This window comes from Malaya genurostris, chromosome 2 (assembly GCF_030247185.1).
Source record: "Malaya genurostris strain Urasoe2022 chromosome 2, Malgen_1.1, whole genome shotgun sequence".
Classification (NCBI taxonomy): domain Eukaryota; kingdom Metazoa; phylum Arthropoda; class Insecta; order Diptera; family Culicidae; genus Malaya; species Malaya genurostris.
Genome location: NC_080571.1, coordinates 334,128,045 through 334,148,946, shown reverse-complemented (window position 1 = coordinate 334,148,946; position 20,902 = coordinate 334,128,045). Strand labels below are relative to the sequence as shown.

The 20,902-nt window shown below is 37.9% G+C and overlaps 1 protein-coding gene across 2 annotated transcripts in view; it reads left to right on the top strand.

The window, feature by feature from the left end:
* Positions 1-20,902, top strand: part of LOC131431648 (ATP-binding cassette subfamily G member 4-like) — a 44,290-nt gene that overhangs the window by 11,728 nt on the left and 11,660 nt on the right. For both annotated transcript variants that reach the window (XM_058597486.1, XM_058597485.1), the window contains exon 3: positions 10,267-10,381. In XM_058597486.1, coding sequence (XP_058453469.1) covers positions 10,267-10,381 — 115 coding nt within the window. The remainder of the gene's footprint in view (positions 1-10,266; positions 10,382-20,902) is intronic.

The following is a 20,902-nucleotide window of genomic DNA, read 5'->3' as shown; positions in this document are numbered from 1 at the left end:
AAAAACGACCTCATTTGAAGAAGAAAAAAGTTTCGTTTCATCAAGACAATGCACCGTGTCACAAGTCGATGAAAACCATGCTGAAATTGAACGAATTGGGCTTCGAATTGCTCCCTCATCCACCGTATTCTCCAGATTTGGCCCCCAGTGAATTTTTCCTGTTCTCAAACCTCAAGAGAATGCTCGCTGGTAAAAAATTTAGAAGCAATGAAGAGGTAATCGCTGAAACTGAGGCCTATTTTGAGGCAAAGGACAAATCGTACTACAAAAATGGCATCGAAAAGTTGGAAGATCGCTATAATCGCTGTATCGCCTCTGATGGCAATTATGTTGAATAATAAAAATGAATTTTGGCAACAAAATGTGTGTTTCTATTAAACGATACGAACTTTTCAGCCGAACTGTTATCGACTAATGGCAATAATTTATGCAGAGGAAACAAATCAAGCACAATGTCTTTACGGATCTCTCCAACGAAATCGTGAATGGGCATTTAGGCGTTTTTATTACAACTAACCACTTTGCAGTAATTTATAGAAAAAGTTCCATTTGACCTGCTTTGCACTGAAAACTCAAAAACGGAAAACGAAAACCAGAAGAAAAAAATTATTTTGAGCATTTATTTCCATTTCATTCGCGCTTGACAACACTGAAACAATATACACATAGAATCTCTAGCGCCCCGTTTTAATCATCTGCTGTTTGATTACTTGTTTCAACTTCATTTGCATACTCAGGAAAGTATGAAGCGCGTGTGGCTAATTTTGTTTGGCAAACCGGCCGGCTGATGTTCCCCAAAGGAAACGAACAACATGTGCGTAATGATTCGTCGATCGTGTGATGATGTTTTTTTTTTCCACGAGAAATATACCCAGAATATTATCATCATTGTTATTATTCTGCCCACACATTCCACCCATGAGAGTGACAAAAAAAAACCGCCTTCCGCCTGTCGAAGAGTAGTAACTTCGTACACACTCAAATGCGGAACTCAAATTTAGAGGCCATTCAACTGCGTGTCGCCCGGGCTGAATGGCGCTTCGTGTTGGGATAATACGGTGCTCACGCTACACATCATCCACGAGTATGGGCAATAAAGAGTTGATTTAATGCGTATGTTTTTTTCACTATGGCAACCAATCCCAAAATAATAACCGCGCCAAGGTTGAAAATTTTGAGCGAAACATGTTTCAGAAAAAAGAATTCCGAGGTTTCAAATATAAATTAACTGCTTTGATATGCGAGTCTGGTTTACGAAAATTTCTCACCAGAACCCGGCAGACAAAATTTTAAATGTCGGTCATGTACTGTTGAAACGACTGTATTGTGAAAACGCAACAACAAAGTAGGCTTTGAATCAACTTTGTCAACAGTCAGACCCGAATATATGAAATCACGACTAGAGAAAACTAGAATTTTAATTGTCGATCTTCTACTTCAAGAAGGAAAACAAAAAATCGTAAGTTATTGAACAGAAAATTTTAATTCGAACCACTAAGAAAACTCTACTCTTTGCTAGCAATGGATGAAAGATTCTGCAGTATACGTATGGACAAGTCTCTGTTTATAATAAAATGCAAATCAACCGGTGCAATTGGAAAGCGATTGACTTCGCCGTTAACACCATCTCGGAACCGGTTCAGAACCATCATCCGGCACGTGCCTACTGTGTGCACTTTATTTTCGGACCTTGACCGGTTTCAAAAGCCTCTGACTGTAATGACGGTCTCACTCAACCGACAGCTGAAACTAGGTCAGACCAGAAAACTCCTATCGCTGCTCTGCCCCAATCTAATGCAACGTGTCGAGGTGCCATATTTATAAAATGACGGTTTCCACAGAACGTCTCTAATATCCATTCGGAGTGGGTTTGAATAAAACTCATATTTACTCATTTCGCGCGCGTAATCTCGTCTCGGTTCTTAATGTAAACTTTACATGAGTGAATCGCTTAGGTTCCGTCGCAAAGCAGTGTAAGCCGGTGACGAGCAACGAGTTCGAAGCTTTTGCAAAATGCGGAAAGGCGAGGCTTGTTTGTGCATTCAAGTTGACTTAACAAAGGCACGGGTTCAGGCGGTGATTGGTCCGCAGTGCAAATAAGTACAGATTAAAGTTCGCAATGCTAGTCAATTGCACTTTGAGCAAATTTTTTCAACAATTTAACACCAGTTTACATTGGTAATGGGATACTACAAAATCAAAATAAACTGTAATACATGAGCCGATTTATTAACTCCCAAATTTATGTGATTTTCGTTTGATGCCAAACCTAATCCAGTTTGAACCCTAGCTGCTGTGAAATCGTTCGTTTGAAGCTAGTTTCGAACCTAGCATTAACGTTGTTGAACTGAAAGTCAAGTCAGTTTCGAACCTAGTTTTTATATCAGGTTTGCTCGAACCCCCGTTGCTAAGTACAACACAGTTTCGTGAAAATTGTTTGTTTGATGAAACTGCCCTGGGTTAGTTTCAGCTTTCTCAAGCGAAAACGACAATAGTGACACAATCAAATTGTAACCAACGTTATAGCATTAAAGACTGTCCCAGAAAGTATGGACGCACTTTGATTTCGCTGTAAACAGTTTTTAACCTAGTTAAACCTATTCTTACTATCTCATGCTCTATTTCGATTTAACCAATTGAACGAAATCTAACAAACTAAGCGAACCTGCATTTCTGTTACTTCTGCATATGTAAGTCAAGCTAAACAGCATGAATCAGTAGCATAAAACATGTAGTAGGATTATTATTATTAATATTATTATTATTATTACTATTATTATTATTAATATTATTATTATTACTATTATTATAATTATTATTGACATTACTAAACCACCGGCATGGAATTACTGCACTACCGGCTGTGAAAATTGCATATTTTTTTAAAAATAAACTTCAATTCATTGACATTGATTTATTATATCAATTATTTTACCCCGGCTTTACATTCTTTTATTCTCTCGATCGCACTTAACATAAAATAGCTAAAATTTTTATCAACCGCAGCACCGTTAGTTACTAATATGACACACTAGCAGCAGACATCCGTAACCGTTTCATTTTCTTCATAGCGTGTACGAAATAGAACGAAGCACGCATCGTTCGTTTTGTGTCTTTTTCTTTCACCGTACCACCACGTACCGATGTTGTAGGGCAACGGCTCCCTATTTCATCTGAGCTCCTATTTCCATCTCAACTCTTCACCTCACAACTTTGAACATGAGTAATATTTTACAACCTACCGAAAGCAAACTGTGAAATGTTTTAAAATCATTTGAAAAGCTATTGTCACACTTTCCTATTGAAAGAAATGGTTTTAAATTCTTCGGTGATCGTTTTTTTCATAAAAAATAAACTCACTTTTCAATTTAGGACACATTTTCGTCTCAAGATTTACAGTTCGTCATGTTTCTGAATATCTACTAATCGATTCGTCTCAAAACATGATCACTATTTCGCATAATTACACTACCATTGAATGCTGGATGACTTCATAATTAGTTATGTTCACTTGCCACTTGTTTAGTTAACGATTAAAAACTTCAAAAAATACCCGACAAGCAATAAATGTCTTCGAAAATATGAGATGAAAGTTTTTCACTTCGTTCACTTGATTGTGCTTTGTTTTCATCTCATTTGGTTTCGCAAAGTTGCCAAGTTATCTCATAATGTTACAAAACAAAAATTGTTTATCTTCTTCAAATTCTCATAAAAAGTATGTATTTGGTATTCGTGACATTAGTTTAATTATATTATTGATATTAATATTTCAATAAAACTGTTTCAGCTTCGAATATTACCAGAAAGAACGTGTTGAATACTAATGAAATAACCATTGTGGCAAATCTAGTAGCACTGGTTTCATTCCGCTATACGCCAACATAAAGCTGTGAAGTGTGTGTGCGTTTCATCGGCTGTGCACAGAGATGCCAGATATTTTCATAGAAAATATGTATTACTTTGCATAGAAAGTCTATATCTGTTCTATCTGTTTTCACTAATAAAATGATTTTAAAAGATAGTTCTTTAGATCTCCGTAAGCCCCATTGATTAGATAATTCAAGGAGTAAATTTTTTACCAATAATAATAATGTGGAAGAATCCTGGTGGGTACGGTTGTATCGTTTGAGTAGTATATCAGGCAGCGGTGAGGCAGTCGGTCACCAGAATGTCTGCCCAGCCATATTTTTCATAGCTGGCAGCGTTTAGTCAGCCATCTGGCAGCCATGCGTATGCGGGTGAGAGTGTAATAGTGGAATATTTTGTTTTGATTGCTGTCGCCATTGCTAATTTATAGGATGAATAAAAGATCAACGATAGGATGGATAAAAATCCATTGAGATGAAATTAGGAGCAGAGTAGTGAAAACATCATTAGTGTTTTTAGATGTTTTATAAATATTAGTTGAATTTTCAAGAGATGTGAATCAATTCTCAACGTGGAGCAAACCGAATGAATCAGTAACATGAAATAATTACAGTGATTTTAGTGGCTAAATCGGGGTATGAAGGCGATGTCCTTACAAATGAGATGAAATAGGGAGCCCTTACCCTATATATTGTCATTGTACAGAACTTTGACACTCATCGCCCTGTAACCGTGGAACCGGAAGTCGGATCCGGATGAAATTTCACAGTAGCTTTTAAAATAAGATTAAAAATAAACCAGTGGTGCCGAATTAAGTTTTAAGGCCCACAAACTAACAAGCTCTGCAAACTAGAAGAATTTATCAGACAGTTTTTATGGGATTAGTACATAAAGTCGGATCCAGATAAAATATTTTACGAATTTTTAGAAAACTATAAGATTTTTCATTTGAATCTTAGTTTGCGAAAATTGGTTTAACTGTTTCAGAGATAATTGAGTGCAAACTTTTTTCTCAAATTTTCCCATATAACCATGTAATTCCAGAACCGAATGTCGGAAATTCAATAGCAGGCTATGGGACCATAAGAGCTTTTATTTGAATCTTAGTTTGCGAAAATCGGTTCAGCCATCTCTGAGAAAAGTGAGTGCATATTTTTGTTACATACATACACACACATACACACACACCTACACCTACACACACACACCTACACCTACACACACACACACACACCTACACACACACACACACACACACACACACACACACACACACACACACACACACACACACACACACACACACACACACACACACCTACACACACACACACACACACACACACACACACACACACACACACACACACACACACACACACACACACACACACACACACACACACACACACACACACACACACACACACACCTACACACACACACACACACACACACACACACACACACACACACACACACACACACACACACACACACACACCCACACAGAGAGAGAGAGAAATTTGCTCAGTTCGTCGATCTGATTCGAATTGTATATGACGATATTTCATTCAAACCTAAAATTGATCCTCTATTATACGAGTGTAAACTTGAGCATAATGAAAACCGGATGAAATTTAAGTTATTCCTTCACGAATTTTCGAACTTTTGATCGAACGCTCTTCATTAAGTTCCGGACAAGTGTTGCATCGCATTTTTGGGACGCTTGAGCCCAAATTTTTTTGAACTCCTGCATGTTCTCAGCTGCCTTATCAGTCTTCTTGAAGACCCTCTTCACGATTACCCAGTAACGCTCGATGGGTCGAAGCTGAGGGCATTGATATTTTTCCCAACGAAATTTATACCCTTTTCCGCAAGCCAATTGAGAGTGGTTTTGGCATAGTGAGCCGACGCTGAATCCGTCCAAAACAGTGGAGGTGTACTATGCTTCTTATACGAGGTCTGTTCAAAAAGTACCCGAAATTCTCATTTTTCTAAAAAAATATTTATTTATTCGTCTACATCTATATGGTCCCCTTCAAAGTAATCCCCCCTAGATATAATACACTTATGCAAGCGTTTTTTCCAGTCTTCGAAACACCCCTGATAGTCACTTTTTGTAATGCTCTGTAGCACTCTCAGCGATTCTGCCTTTATCTCTTCAATCGATGAAAAACGCTGTCCTTTCATGGGTCTCTTCAACTTTGGGAACAGGAAAAAATTCACATATCTGGTGAATAAGGAGGTTGGGGCATGATTAAAGACTTGTTTTTAGCCAAAAAATCACGAATAAGCAAGATCAAAATTCAGCAGTTTTGGACGTCTTCGCGGCCATCTTGGAAACGCTTATACCACTCGTAAACACTTGTTTTTTTCATAGCAGACTCACCGTAGGCTCTCTGTAACATTTCGCACACTTGGTTACACTTTATTTCATTTTTCACGCAAAATTTAATACAAATTCTTTGACTCTTCAATTCTTCCATTGTTTAAACTAACAAAAATCGCTGAGCTCAAAAAAACACGTCTACACCAGCCGCTACAAGACAGAATGTAAACAATGAATACAGCTGAAAATTTCACCATACATTAGGGACATATGTACCAACACAATAAAAAAAAAATTTTGACCACCGGACTCTCCAGACGCGCGCAATTAAAAAATTCCGGGAACTTTTTGAACAGACCTCGTATAAAGGCAGCAATCTCTTCTGGAGACACTCAGGTCGATAGATTTCTGCATTTATAGTTCCGGTAGTGTAAAAAATGGTTGACTTCAAACCACAGGAACATATTGCTCGCCATACCAGTACCTTCCGACCGAATTTCTCCACTTGAATCGACCTGTCCGCATCGCTCACATACTCCTTTACATAAGTCTCATCGTCCATCAAAACGCATGCATCCGGACACTGCAAAAGACGCGAATAAAATTTCCGGGCCCTTGTTGTTGCTCGCTTCTTCACTTCTGAACTTTGTTTCGAGATTTTCTACTTCTTGTAGGTTTTCGGGTGATTTCGCCTCTTTATTCGCTGGATCATTTCGACACTTGTTCCTGTTCTTTTGGCCAAATCACGTATTGCCATTGATTTGTTCTTCATGATTAAAGATACCACTTACTGATCCAGTTTCGGGTTGGAAGAACCGGGTTTTCTGCCTCTTCCTGTTAGCTCATCCAAAGAATAGTGTTCCCTAAACGTATTAATGATGGTTTTAACACTGGCATTATGAATTCCAAACCGTTTCCCCAATTTCGGCATAGTAATACCCTTCTCACTTAGCCATGTGTCCAGAACTTTAATTTTCACTTCCTTTTTATTACGCGACATTTTGAAAACGCAGAATTTGAAACGCACAAACAAGTAAACAAACGAAAGCAGACAGCCAAACGCACAGCATGCTGTGATCTGAGTATAAAATCCCATCACAAATACATGCGTACAACACAAATGTATGTGGATAGCTTATTTTCGATACATATGAGAAAGATAAAAATAGGAGGTTTCCGACTCATAATGTTTTGAAAGAATTATTTTATAATAACATCCCCAATTTTGAAAAGAAAACCAACTTGGATCTTACGTTTCGATTCAATAATATATAAAATCACTAGTGCACCATGATTGTCATAATGAATTGTGCTTGTATAATCCTATGTACATCAGAATGTTCCCAATCTACACATCTTAGCTCTAGTTCACGTTATTTCGGTTATGTCTCTGACATTACCCACTCGACTTAGACAAAATCAAATGTGAGACATTACCAGCTACACTCTAAACCGCAGGTCACCATCTCAGTATAGCTCAGCAGTTGTTTACTTTGAAGCGATGTTATCGATACCGAATCGAAAAATTTAGTAATGGAAACTCAGTATTTTAAATGTGTCGGACGCCTTCTGGAATTTACTTGACAGACACTTTTTATTTCAAAGTTCAAAACATGCAGGTTCACTCCAATTTCTGTTCTTGTACAATAGCGGTCTAGAAGGCGAAGTCAATTTGATGACCTATAAGACTAGAACTGTCGTATCTACATTCCAATCTAAATTACCGCCAAGCGTTATCAAAACTAGAGTAAATACCGAAATCTCTGTGACTTGGTAGTATTTCACGTGATCAGATTCATCTCGGCGTAAACCGTAAATATATACTTTTCCCTTGAATCTCACATCATAGCTTAGACTGGAAACGACAGCGTCTTCGGGGATCAGTAGGAAATGAAATTCAGTGACAATTCCACTTTCGTGTGCATCGGCTATTTGCCTGCAAACGACCTTTCGCCGGTCGTTGTAATTCCAATTGTTCATCATAGATTATCATAGCAATCAAACGGTGGCGGCAAAGTGCAGGACCGCCCGGTGAACGAATGTCGCTCGTTGAATATTCAAATTAGAGCTTCCTTCCTTAACTTTTAAATGAGCAGCTGTCTGCACTTGAGCGAACCTCCTGATCACAGTAATGAATTTAAATATATGTGCCAAAAACAACGATCTGATCGGTGTGGTCCAAACTAGTGTGGTTTTTTTTAACTACGAATGTTTCGTAGGTGAAGAAGCAAATTAGATTGGATCTGGTTTTTTGATTGATGCTCTGTCAGGAAAAGAAAAAAAAACCGGAGCACTCCTTCTCGCGTTTGTTTGTATCGTGTTTGTTTATTCGTTTCAGTAACGCGTAACTAACCTTACCCAACCATGTTTCAGTTGCAACCAGCATATTTAGGAGGCAATGATGTGATGAGTGTGAATTCCTTTTTTTGCATTCTACTTCGTTTTTCAAACCATGCTCACTTGGTTGAAATGGCAATAAATTGTTTGTTGTTTTCAGTGCAGCATTTGGTAGATTGACGATTAGATCATTTCGACTGGAGTGATTTAAGGCTTTATCGATTGATTAGTAACTTTGTAGCAATATGTCATCTAATTTTCCATCGTTGCGATAATAACTGCACTTGAGTTGCAACAGAAGAATTCATTGTTACATTCGTTAAAAATTTGTACTCGTTGGTTTGGAGTCAACCGATGGAAATCGTTTCCACCTGCTTTCAAAGAAACCTGTTATCATCAAAAACGGTTGTCTCTCTGGACAAACCGATAAGAGGCTTGGCTGCGAGTAATGCAAACTCACTGCACTGTTTGCGCTGTGATATGCGATATGTGTTTGTTTAGGCTTTGTCTACTGGGGCTCACCATTAGGACATCATGCGGCTTTTACGCCTATCAGATTTTATTACCAACATCAAAGCTCGATATGTGAACTATCAATCATCTGTGGACCTTGATTTTTACCTTTAATGGTTGTGATGAAATTTTGGTTTTGTTTATAGTGTTGATTACAATTGGACGGAAATCATTGGATTTCGAATGGTTCACGGTGGTTTGTGAGTAACCGATCAGAAATTTACTGCATTCAACATGGAACACATTAGAAAAGGGTGTGGGATTTTAATGGCGGCACTTGAAATAGACAATCAGCCGTTATGTTTTTTTACAGTCGAGCTAACATTTTTAGGTTTGATAGATAACACATAGGCTGAAAAGTCCCGTCTTTCAAAGAACGTTTGAAACTTCGAACCTATAAGAAGCAGAAACAACTAAAATGTAGTCCGAAACAAGAAGCATCGATCAGGCCGAGGGTTCGAAAGCTGTACAATATGATTCTTGCTGGAAATTTGAACTGCATAATCATGGACGATGAAACCTACGTGAAACTCGATTACAAATCCTTGCCGGGACCACAATATTATACGGTGCTAGAAGGGCAAGTGTTAAACCAGTCCGAGACATCGATTGAAGTCGTAAAATTTGGTAAGAAAGCTATGGTCTGGCAAGCAATTTGTAGCTGCGGTGAGATTTCGAAACCCTTCATCACCACTGCTTCAATGAACAGCGAAATGTACATCAAGGAATGTTTACAAAAACGATTCGAAGCCATAAGGATCCTGTTGTCTTCTGGCCAGATCTTGCTTCTTGTCACTACTCGAAATCAACGGTACTATCAAAAATGTCACTTTCGTCCCAAAAGACATGAATCCACCAAATTGCCCACAACTTCGACCAATTGAGGAATTTTGGACATTAACGAAGGCACATCTTAGACAACGTGTCTCGGAAGCCGAAACCATCCAACAGTTCGAAAAAGATTGGAAAAAAGTGTTAAAACTTGAGTCTGTACGGAATTTAGAGAGGAACGTTCGCAAGAAGGTGCGCCAGCCAGTCTACAATGGCTAAGTAGCAAATGTTGTATTTACGTCCTCCAGTTATGTCTGTGGCACTACTCATCCGCCCTTTTTTTCGGGAGTAGCCGTTCCAATTGGACGATCAGAACGTTCACCCTTTATCGGTGTCTGTACGACCACAATTAAATTCATAATGCGATCCTTTTTTTTTTCTTCCAGGTCGAGATATTCTGAAAAATATCAATGGAGAGTTTCGATCCGGTGAGCTGACCGCAATTATGGGGCCGTCTGGAGCGGGCAAAAGCACATTATTGGACATCCTGGCAGGCTATACGTAAGTATCGGTATAGTTCATAGATCTTTCCATAAGCTGTGTTTCGGTAGCTATGTGCTCTAGAAGGTTGAAGAATAGTTGTTTCAAGGGTTGTTTGTGTGTTTGAATGCAAAAACCGGATAAAACATTGACAGCAAAAATCACACAAGCATTTTTTTTATGCAAGAATCGTTTGAAAACATCTTTTTTAGAACGAATCGGGCAAAACTTTGAATGCAAAAACCGGACAAAAACTTAATCGGTTCTCTAAAACAAAGAATGTTTTAATCCGTTTTTGCATTCAGAGTTTCTACCGACTATCGCTGTGGAAACGCAGCATTGATCAGGTTCTTCGTAACAAACAAGCATACCATGCCTCGCCCAAAACGGCAGTTGGTATAAACTTTGAATGTAAAACCGGATAACAATATTTGTTTTCAAAGAGCTGGTTGAGTTTTTTGTTCATTCTTGGCAAAAAAAAAATGTTTATAAACGATTATTGCAATGCAAATTCCGAGGCTGCTTGGGCTCAAAGTTTTTGTCCGGTTTCTTGCATTCAAAAATACTGAAACGAGCTTTCCCAACTAAGTTGCACTTATCCGATTTTTGCATTCAGCTGTTCAGTTGAAACAAAAACTTGTTTCGGCATACATAACCTTTTAAATATTAAACAGTTTGTTTTTTTTTGCTTTTTCTCTCTAAATGACGGTTTTAAATTTTGAACATACCTCACCCTGTTGCTCCGGGTTCGGAAGTGAGATCCGAACAAAGGTCACTAAGCAGTCTATTTTTATATATGTTAACCCTTTCATTTGAGTCTAAGTTTGTGAAAATCGACTGTTTCGGAGAAAATTAAGAGAGTTCTGTTTTTGAGTTATCGACTACCATTTCCGGTGCTTCCGGAACCGGCGTAGCGTCTATAAATTGAATCAGTTTCGAACTAAACTTAGAAGGATTTTAAGTTTTTTTTGTATTATTGCTCTATATGACAGGTTGTAATTTCATACACACTACCCTGTATCTCTGGAACCGAAAGTCGGATCTGGATAAATTCGACATTAACTTATGGAAACACTACATTTTTTATTTGAATTTGAGTTAGCGAAAACCGGTCTGACCGTTTCTGAGAAATTGGAGTGATTTTCGGTTTGTAACACACAAGCATTTTGCCAACCATAGCCGAGAAAATCGAGTGAACACTTTTGGTACCTACACACGTACAGACATATACATTTGCTCAGTTCATCTAGTTGAGTCGAATGGTATATGACATTCGGCTCTCCGGGTCTCGGTTAAAAAGTTGGTTTTCACAGTGATTGCATAGCCTTTTTTATATAAAGAAAGGCAAAAACCAAATAGATATTTTGAACGATTGTTTCGTTATTAAATGGAAGTATTCTTCTGTTGGAGCCCTGTTTGGCATTCTGAATTTTCCTTAAGATTTTTTAGTTGTCCTTCCTTCAAAGAAAAATTTCAACAACGATTCAACAGCAAATAATTAACACCAATCAAATTATGATGCAAGAAATGGAAGATAATTTGATACCTAACACCTTTCGTTAGATTTTCTTCAGGTGGTTAAATGTGGTGATATCGGGCGAAGCAAAGGAAAGATAATTAGGCTGATAACTTGAAAAGATGTATAACTAGTTGCTTGCGTGATGAGACCACTACAAAAGCAAAACTGATCGGATAAAAATATGACATTTAATGAATAGTGTTTATGATTTCATCCGTCTATTCTTGAGGCTGGTTGGGAAAATTATGAGTGAGATCCCAGTAAATCCGAACATCGGACGCATCGTGCAAGAAAGCTTTTGATTGCGTTTCGAGCTTGCATAGTGTATCGGTAGAACAACAGAGTGAAGATATACCAAAGCAGAGAGCGGATGTCTGATTACTCAGGTGATGAGATATATCGGGGTTGGATTTCCAACCTCGAACATAGGGTCAGAGTTTTTCTGGCCCTAAGAGGCGAATGACCTAAAGGTTAAAGCCTCTATGATCGATACAAATGTTTAACAATCTTTCTCACCCTATCGGGAAGACGTCGGCTCGAAAATGTCTTGTTTGATATTCCTTCGGTCTGTTTCTCTAGCGATACATAATGTAAACATAAAGCTTTTTTAGGTCAGCGCGGTTGATGCAAATGGTGCAGAATTGTCCGATGACGGGCCGATCGAAGCGCTACAATCGGCCCTATATCGTGCTCAATCGGTCCGATAATCGGCCCGATGATCGGACCGATGCGGGTCGACAACATCCACCGGGATGTTAATATTACTTCACCGCTTACTATGATGAAGTTAGTATCATAGTTCTAATCACAACTTAGTCATGCAATTGTTTTGTAGGGTGCAACAAGGAAAAAATGGAAGATATATTTATAATTAAATTCTCAACTACTTCAACTACTTCATGAATTAAAATTAACATTTTCGAGATCAGTTTTCTTTATTAAGTCATTTGAAGCAAATTAGCTCGATTTGTTACACCGTAAGCTATGTTACAGAACAACTTTCAAACACGTAAACCTTCACTCCATTATGATACGTTTTGATACTCAAAGAAATAAGTCTTTTTCCAGAGACGTATTAGGTATTATTTTTAACATCGTTTCACTTTCTCTCTGGAAGATTCGTTCTATGCGTCTTCTTTGTGATGAAAGTTATCGGATTACGTGGCACACACCGGTCCGGGTCATTTCGTCGAAAGTCGTTTCGCAGAAAACAATTTTACTAAAATTAAAGATTTCATTTCACTAAATTGAATTGGTTGGTGTTCATATAATTTTCGTTCTTAATAATTTTGATGTGAATACGTCTTACTTTACTTGGGGCGCCTTATTTAAAATTCGTCCTGTGGAAGAATGGGTAGAAATTGATCGTGAATATCTCGACTTGTACTAAACGCAACAAGATAATTATTTTTCCATATCATCAGAAATATGATCAGCAATTTGATATTAAATTTTGACCAGTGTGAGATAACCTTAATAACTCAAAAATTCAGTTTTCTCGTACCTTTGGAAACAATTCCTCTTTCGCACTTGGATGACGGTTTTGAGGTAGTCTCAGTCTCTATATCTAAAAAATAAACCATGGTCGAAAATTGATAATTTCTTCCACTAATAGCAGCAACAACAGACCTCTTGCGTGGTATGAAACCTTTTTGGAGTTGAGTTCTGGAACTGAATTCTAGAACTAAATTCTTGAACTGAATTCAGAACCTGAATCCGAGTCCACCTGAATTTAGAATTTAATATATGATTAAGAATCTAGTTGCAGAATTTAGTTTCAGAATTTAGTTCCAGAACACAGGTCCAAAAGTTAAAACTAAGACTCTGCAACAGAATCCTAATTTAAATTCTGGAACTAGTTTCTTGACTAGATTTTTAAACTGTATTTAGCGCTTTAATTTAAGTTCGGAGTTAGTATTCAGACATCTGATTCAGGAATTCAACCTCGGTAGTCTGGAACAATAGTCAAGGTCTGGAATTCAAAATTTCAGATCTGAACACCGAACCTTAATTTTAGAACTGATTACCATGATTTGATTCTTGAATTAAATTTCAGAATTCACGTCCTAAATTCAGTTTCAGAACTCATTTCCAGAATTCAGGTTCATAATTTTGAATGCTGGAATTCTATTCGGAACTTGGGTTCTGGAACTAGATTTTGGAACTGAGTTCAGTTCCCTAATTCAAGTTCAGAATTAAACTTGGAGCCTGGATTTGGAAAATGAGTTCAGTTCCAGAATTCTAGAACTACATTTCACTGAACTGAATTCTTAATCTGGGTTCCGAAACTGAATTATGCAACTGAATTCGGAGCCCAGGTTTCTTGGTTCTGAATTTAGTTCTTTAATTCCGTTCCACTTTCCAAATGTTCAGATTTCTGGCTCTGGTGTATAGACATGAATTATAGCAAAAAGTACTCAACAGTTGTACATTGGAAAAAAATCACAAATCGGTTCTGCGTCTTTATAATGTCCCTAAAGATGTATGGGAAGTGATGTATTCTCCACTGAGTATTAGGGATGGTACTCCGTACTCGGAAGGCAAAGTATCGATACCTAGGGTATCGGGTTATCGAAATTTTGGGAAGGTATCAAAAGGCAATAAAGTACCGATACCTGTAAGTATCAATTGATACTTGCATAGCAATAATTTCAAAATAAAATAAGTGAATGAATTCGCGACTTTTGGTCCATGTCAGAGATTATCCGCACGCCACTTTGTGTTGGAGCCATGATGATTTTTTCTCAAAAATTTTCATGTCAAAAGCTTTATGTCGATACATGAATACTACACTCTTAGAAAAAATGAAATTTACGCTTGACGTGAATCCAAATATGCCGTAATTTCTTTGGTGATGCCATAATATTACATCTACTAACATGTAAAAATTAATTTAGCGTTTGTATTGATGTAAGCTTCAGCTAAATTAACTGTGAAGTTAAAGATATGACCCATCTTTACATGCTTTGAATTGTGAATTTTAGTTAATTGCGACGCTCCTTTTATGTGCATCTATAGAGATGTAAATTTTTCTAAGTGTGTACACTAAAAGCCAATTCCTATTGCCATTACGACGGTACCGAGGACGGACTGAATGGCAGCACCAGGCTCGCGCATGTATTGGTATGACGTGGACTAGCCGTCGTTGAAATTCGTTCTCGACAATCTCGCGTCCACGTCCACGTCCACGTCATACCAATCCATGCACGAGCCTGGCGCTTCATCGAAGTCGAAGAAAAAAAAAAGAGAGGTGGGTTGTGTCAGAAACATTTCTTCTAAAATGCTTTCCGGACGGCATGAATACGAATAAAATGAATTCTGGACCTAAATTCTGAAACTCAATTTGAATACAGTCCAAGAATTGAATTCTGAATCTAGATTGTTGAATTGATCACTGAAGCTGAGATCTGTAACTGAATTCGAGACCAGGACTCTTCGAGAGTCCGATCCAGGATTCAATTTTCAAAATCGGATCCATAATTCAGCTTTGAAACTGAGTTGTATAATCCAGATCCGGAATATAGTTCAGAAATCTTCAGAATCTAGTCTCTGAATTCAGTTACACTTCTAGAATTGTAAAAGTGAGTTTTGGATCCTAATTCTAGACCAGCATTCTCTAACTAAAACCTGGTTCTGGAAAGCATTTTAGAAAAGAATTCTGGAAATAATGCAGTTCCAGAACTTGAGGTTCAGAACTCAATTTCCGAATTCTGAACTTGAATTATAAGTCTGAATTCTGGATAGGAGTTTGGTAATTGTATTCTGGTCTGAACCTCAATTTCAAATCCAGAATTATATTTCAAAATTCATATTCAAGTCCAAAAATTTCTTTTCCAAATTTTAGCTCCAGAGTCTAGGTCTAGAACGAAGATCCTGATCTATGTTCTAGATTTCGGGTCCATAAACCAGGTTTAGAATAAAATTCTTAAATTTAGTCCAAGTTCCAGAATTCTGGATTTCAATGCAGGCCCTGGATTCTGGGCGAGGAACTGAATATTAGATTTGGATTATGAAAATAAAAAAATGGTTTTGGATTTTGAAACCAAATTTCAGAACTGAACTCTAGAATTGGATTCTTGACCTGGATTCCGATCTGAACTGTATGAACAACTACACAGACTAGAATAAAAGAAGCATCGAATGTTTACCTTTTTTACTTACCAAATATGAAATTTTAATTTCTTGTTATTTGTGGTTATATTACTGAAAAAATTTTATCACAAATTGCTGATCATATCTCCGATGACGTGTAAAAAATTTAGGATGATACGTTGAATAAAACAAAAAAATATTCACGAAAAAAAACCGCTCTTGCAGAGGGTAAATTTTGAAAAAACACCCCATAGTAAAGTAAGACGTATTCACGTCAAAAAATGTTCCATCGGTGACGGGTAAGCCCACCTGGGTTCTATTCTCAACCCCGCACATAGGGTTAGAAAGTTTTTCTGACCCGAAGTGGCAAATGACCTTAAGGTTAAAACCTCTATAATTGAAACAAAAACAAAATTCCGTAGTAATGGGAATTGACTTCAATCTGTTGCGAAACTGTAAGCATCGAGAAGTAAAGTATCGATACTAACAGTATCGCTCTGATGTAATATCGATACCAAAAATACCCGATTCTCGAAAGAAAGTATCGATACTTCAAAGTATCGACTGGGTATCGGACATCCCTACTGAGTATGTGAATCTACAAAAAAGGCGGGTGAGTAGTGTCAGGAACATAGCCGGATGACGAGAATATGAATAAAATGAATGGTTTAATATTTCTTTACGTTTAGTCTTAGTTACGTCAGTTCAGAGCAGTTCAAATTGAACTGCTTAAAGCAAAACTCGATAGTTCAATTTGAACCACTAAGCGGGCGAAAAGTTAACGATATTTGCTAAATACTTTATTTATATTGCACCGAAGCGCAATGTCTAATCTGACGTCCTGATAGAATTCCTTATTCTGAATTCTGGGACTGGAATTCTGGAACCGAGTTTTGAAGCCGGATGCTAGAACTGAAACCTAAATTCTTAAACTCAATTTCAATGCTAGAATCTGGAACTGAATTCTGAGCCTGAACTCGGGAACTGAATTCCGAAACTGAATCCAAGCACTGAGCTGTGGACTTGTGATCTGCCACTAAATTTTTGTTACAGAATTCCGATCCAAGATTCAGTTTTCAAATTTGGATCCAGAATCCGGCTCAGAAATTCAGTCCTAGAAACCAGATCCGGAATTTCGATCAACTCAACTCAAATAGTTCTTGAGATAACATTAGAATTAGAATAGAAGGGCTGATTTTGCATAATGTTGCCCTAGGTTGTCCAGTTTTCGTTGTACAGGGTGTCCCACGAAAAAAAAAAATCGAATTTAAAAATGCAATTATAAACAAACGGTTTGATAGATTTCAATGATTATACATTTATTTGTAAGGTAGATTCATTGTATTTTGCTCCAACGCAAACGACCAGATGCATGTGGGCGCTATCGCTTTTGTTTGCACCGAAGCTGGCTTTACGAACGTCTCGCAACTGAACTGCTCAAGGTTCCGATTGACTCCGAACTGAAACAATTTTGGTTGCGAGCTTTCTTTTCACGTAATTTCGTTTATAGCTTTTTTACAAATTGGAGGTTCCAAAGGCCATAAATAAATGGGGCGTACTTGATTTCCTAAGGAGTGCATCGAAAATAAACTATCCACAAATTTTTCTTTCAAATTATGACAAAAAACGATATTTTATTCAAACTGAATATTGGTCCGTTATTGTACGAGGTTAAACTTGAGTATAATGAAAACCGAATGAAATTTAAGCTATTCCTTCAAGAATTTTCGAACTTTTGATCGAACGCTCTTCATCAAGTCCCGGAATAGTGTTGCATCGCATTTTCGGACGCGTGAGACCAAATTTTTTTGAACTCATGCATGTTCCCAGCTGCCTTACCAGCCTTCTTGAAGACCCTCTTCACGATTGCCCAGTAACGTTCGATGGGTCGACGCTGAGGGCAATTTGGTGAATTGATATTTTTTTCAACGAAATTTATACCCTTTTTCGCAAGCCAATTGAGAGCGGTTTCGGCATAGTGAGCCGACGCTAAATCCTGCCAAAACAGTGGAGGTGTACTATGCTTCTTATATAAAGGCAGCAATCTCTCCTGGAGACACTCAGATCGATAGATTTCTGCATTTATAGTTCCTGTAGTGTACAAAATGGTTGACTTCAAACCACAGGAACATATTGCTTACCATACCAGTATCTTTCGACCGAGTTTCTCTACTTGAATCGACCTGTCCGCATTGCTCACATCCTCCCCAACAAAGCATTGTGGACCTGGAACGATTTCTGAGGCCTCCTTTACATAAGTCCCATCGTCCATCAAAACGCATGCATCCGGACACTGCAAAAGACGTTTCTGCTTTTTTGGCCAAATCACGTATTGATATTGATTTTTTCTTCAAGACTAGAGATACCACTTTCTGGACTAGTTTCGGGTTGGAAAAACCGGGTTTTCTGTCTCTTCCTGGTAGCTCATCCAACGAATAGTGTTCTCTAAACTTATTAATGATGGTTTTACCACTGGCATGATAAATTCCAAACCGCTTTGCCAATTTTCGCATAGTAATACCCTTCTCACTTAGCCATGTGTCCAGAACCTTAATTTTCACTTCCTTTTCAATACGCGACGTTTTGAAAACGCGGAATTTCAACCGCACAAACAAGTAAACATACGAAAACTAACACCCGAACACACAGCATGCTGTGATCTGAACATAAAAAACATCACAAATACATGCGTACAACACGAATGTATGTTGATAGCTTATTATCGATACACTTCTTAATCTGCATAGAAACATGAAATATATTCAGAATCAATGGTTTTGGTAAGAAATAATGAAAATTCAATTAATTCTTAATGATGATCTGTGGGACTGAAATTGTCACAACCAAAAGAGAGATGGCGTGTACACTCGGTAAACTCGTCCTAAATTTGACTCGGAATTCATTTTGATTTCCAATTGGATTCTAAAGAAGATGAAACAATCCATTTCGGGGGAAATCAGTAGGTACATTTGGAACTCACAATGAATTCCGACTCAAATTGCGGACAACTTAACTAAACAACGCTCCCATGACGACTGACGACTTCCACTGGCAAGCTTTTGATGTGTGCCCGGCTGTGACTATTCTTCGACACAATTCTGCTGTTCGGCGCTCGCTTCATTACAAAAGTGTGAGCTGTCCCGTATGTCTTGCTTCGACAACCGTTGCTTTGAAAATGATGGGAAAAAGTGGAATGTTCATCTTCTATATCGATGCAGTTGTACAGCAACAGATAAAGACTGATAATATTAGACTACAACAACATTATTCTCATCACTTGCTACTTAGCCATTGTAGAATAGCTGACGCACCTTCTTGCAAACGTTCCTCATTAAATTCCGTACAGACTTCCTGGCGACAAGTTTTGACACTTTTTCCAATCTTTTTCGAACTGTTGAATGGTTTCGGCGACCGAGACATGTTTCCTAAGATGTGCCTTCGTTAATGCCCAAAATTCCTCAATTGGTTAAAGTTGTGGGCAATTTGGTGGATTCATGTCTTTTGGGACAAAAGTGACATTTTTGGTAGTATACCATTCTACCGTTGATTCCGAGTAGTGGCAAGAAGCAAGATCTGCCCAGAAGACAACAGGATCCTTGTGGCTTCGAATCATGGGTAGAAATCGTTTTTGTAAACATTTCTTGATGTAGATTTCGAAACCCTTCATCTTACCGCAGCTACAAATTGCTTGCCAGACCATAGTTTTCTTAACAAATTTTTCTACTTCAATCGATGTCTCGGACTGGTTTAACACTTGCCCTTCTTGCACCGTATAATATTGTGGTCCCGGCAAGGATTTGTAATCAAGTTTCACGTAGGTTTCGTCGTCCATGATTGTGCAGTTCAAATTTCCAGCAAGAATCGTATTGTACAGCTTTCGAACCCTCGGCCTTCGATGCTTCTTGTTTCATACTACGTTTTGGTTGTTTCTGCTTCTTATAGGTTCGAAGATTCAAACGTTCTTTAGCACATCCCGAACTGAAACCTCCTTCTTTTGCTCGAACGCCTTCAGTATACGTTTATCCAACTGAGGGTTAGCAGGACCTTTTTTTCGACCCGTTTTCGATTTATCCTCAAAGGAGTTATCCTCGCCGAACTTCCTGATTGCATTTCGCACGGCTTTTTCACTTACTCCTTCCATTTTTGCTATCTTTCTCAGTGACAGTCCGCATTCATTTGTACACAATTTTTCGACGTTGTTCTGCTGAAAGTCCACGCATTTCGAAACAAACTAATGAAAACGAATAAACAACTGCACAAGTGGTTAGAGAAGAGTGTAAACAACAGGACGTAGCCATAAAAATTGACAGATTCTGAACCATTGTGAAATGGCAGCGGTTTTTGGTTGCGTTCATACTTTCTGGGACTGTCTTTATTTTGTTCTTTTTCTCAGTTAAATTAAGTTTATTATTCTCGAATCTATCGATAGTTATTTATAAATCCTTCTACAGATCTCTGAGCTGTGAGCATTCAAAATGCGAGAAAAGCATACACGCGTCATGAGGTTTCCTCTTTGATCCTCGTTGATACCAAACTTTTCAGAGAAGTTTAATTCTGAATTATTTGAGATTATGTTTTTTTATTTTATTATTTCATCATAAAATTGCTGATCATATTTCCGAAGGTATGTAGCAAAAATTATGTCAATACGTTAGATACAACAAGAGATATTCACAATCAAAAACTCATCACTCTCTCTCAGAGGGTAAATTCTGAAAAAGCCCCATAGTAAAGCAAGTCACAACTACAACGTTGTGTTGATTACTATGGATGCTCCGTTAAAATTCAGGAAACGAGGCAGTGCAAGTTGCAAAATTTTCACAACTAATCAACTAATAATGATATTCGGAAGTGTGAAAGAAGCACGACTCGGTTTTATTCGTATGCAGTTATGTCTTTGACATTACCCATCCACCATTTTTTCTTTCTGA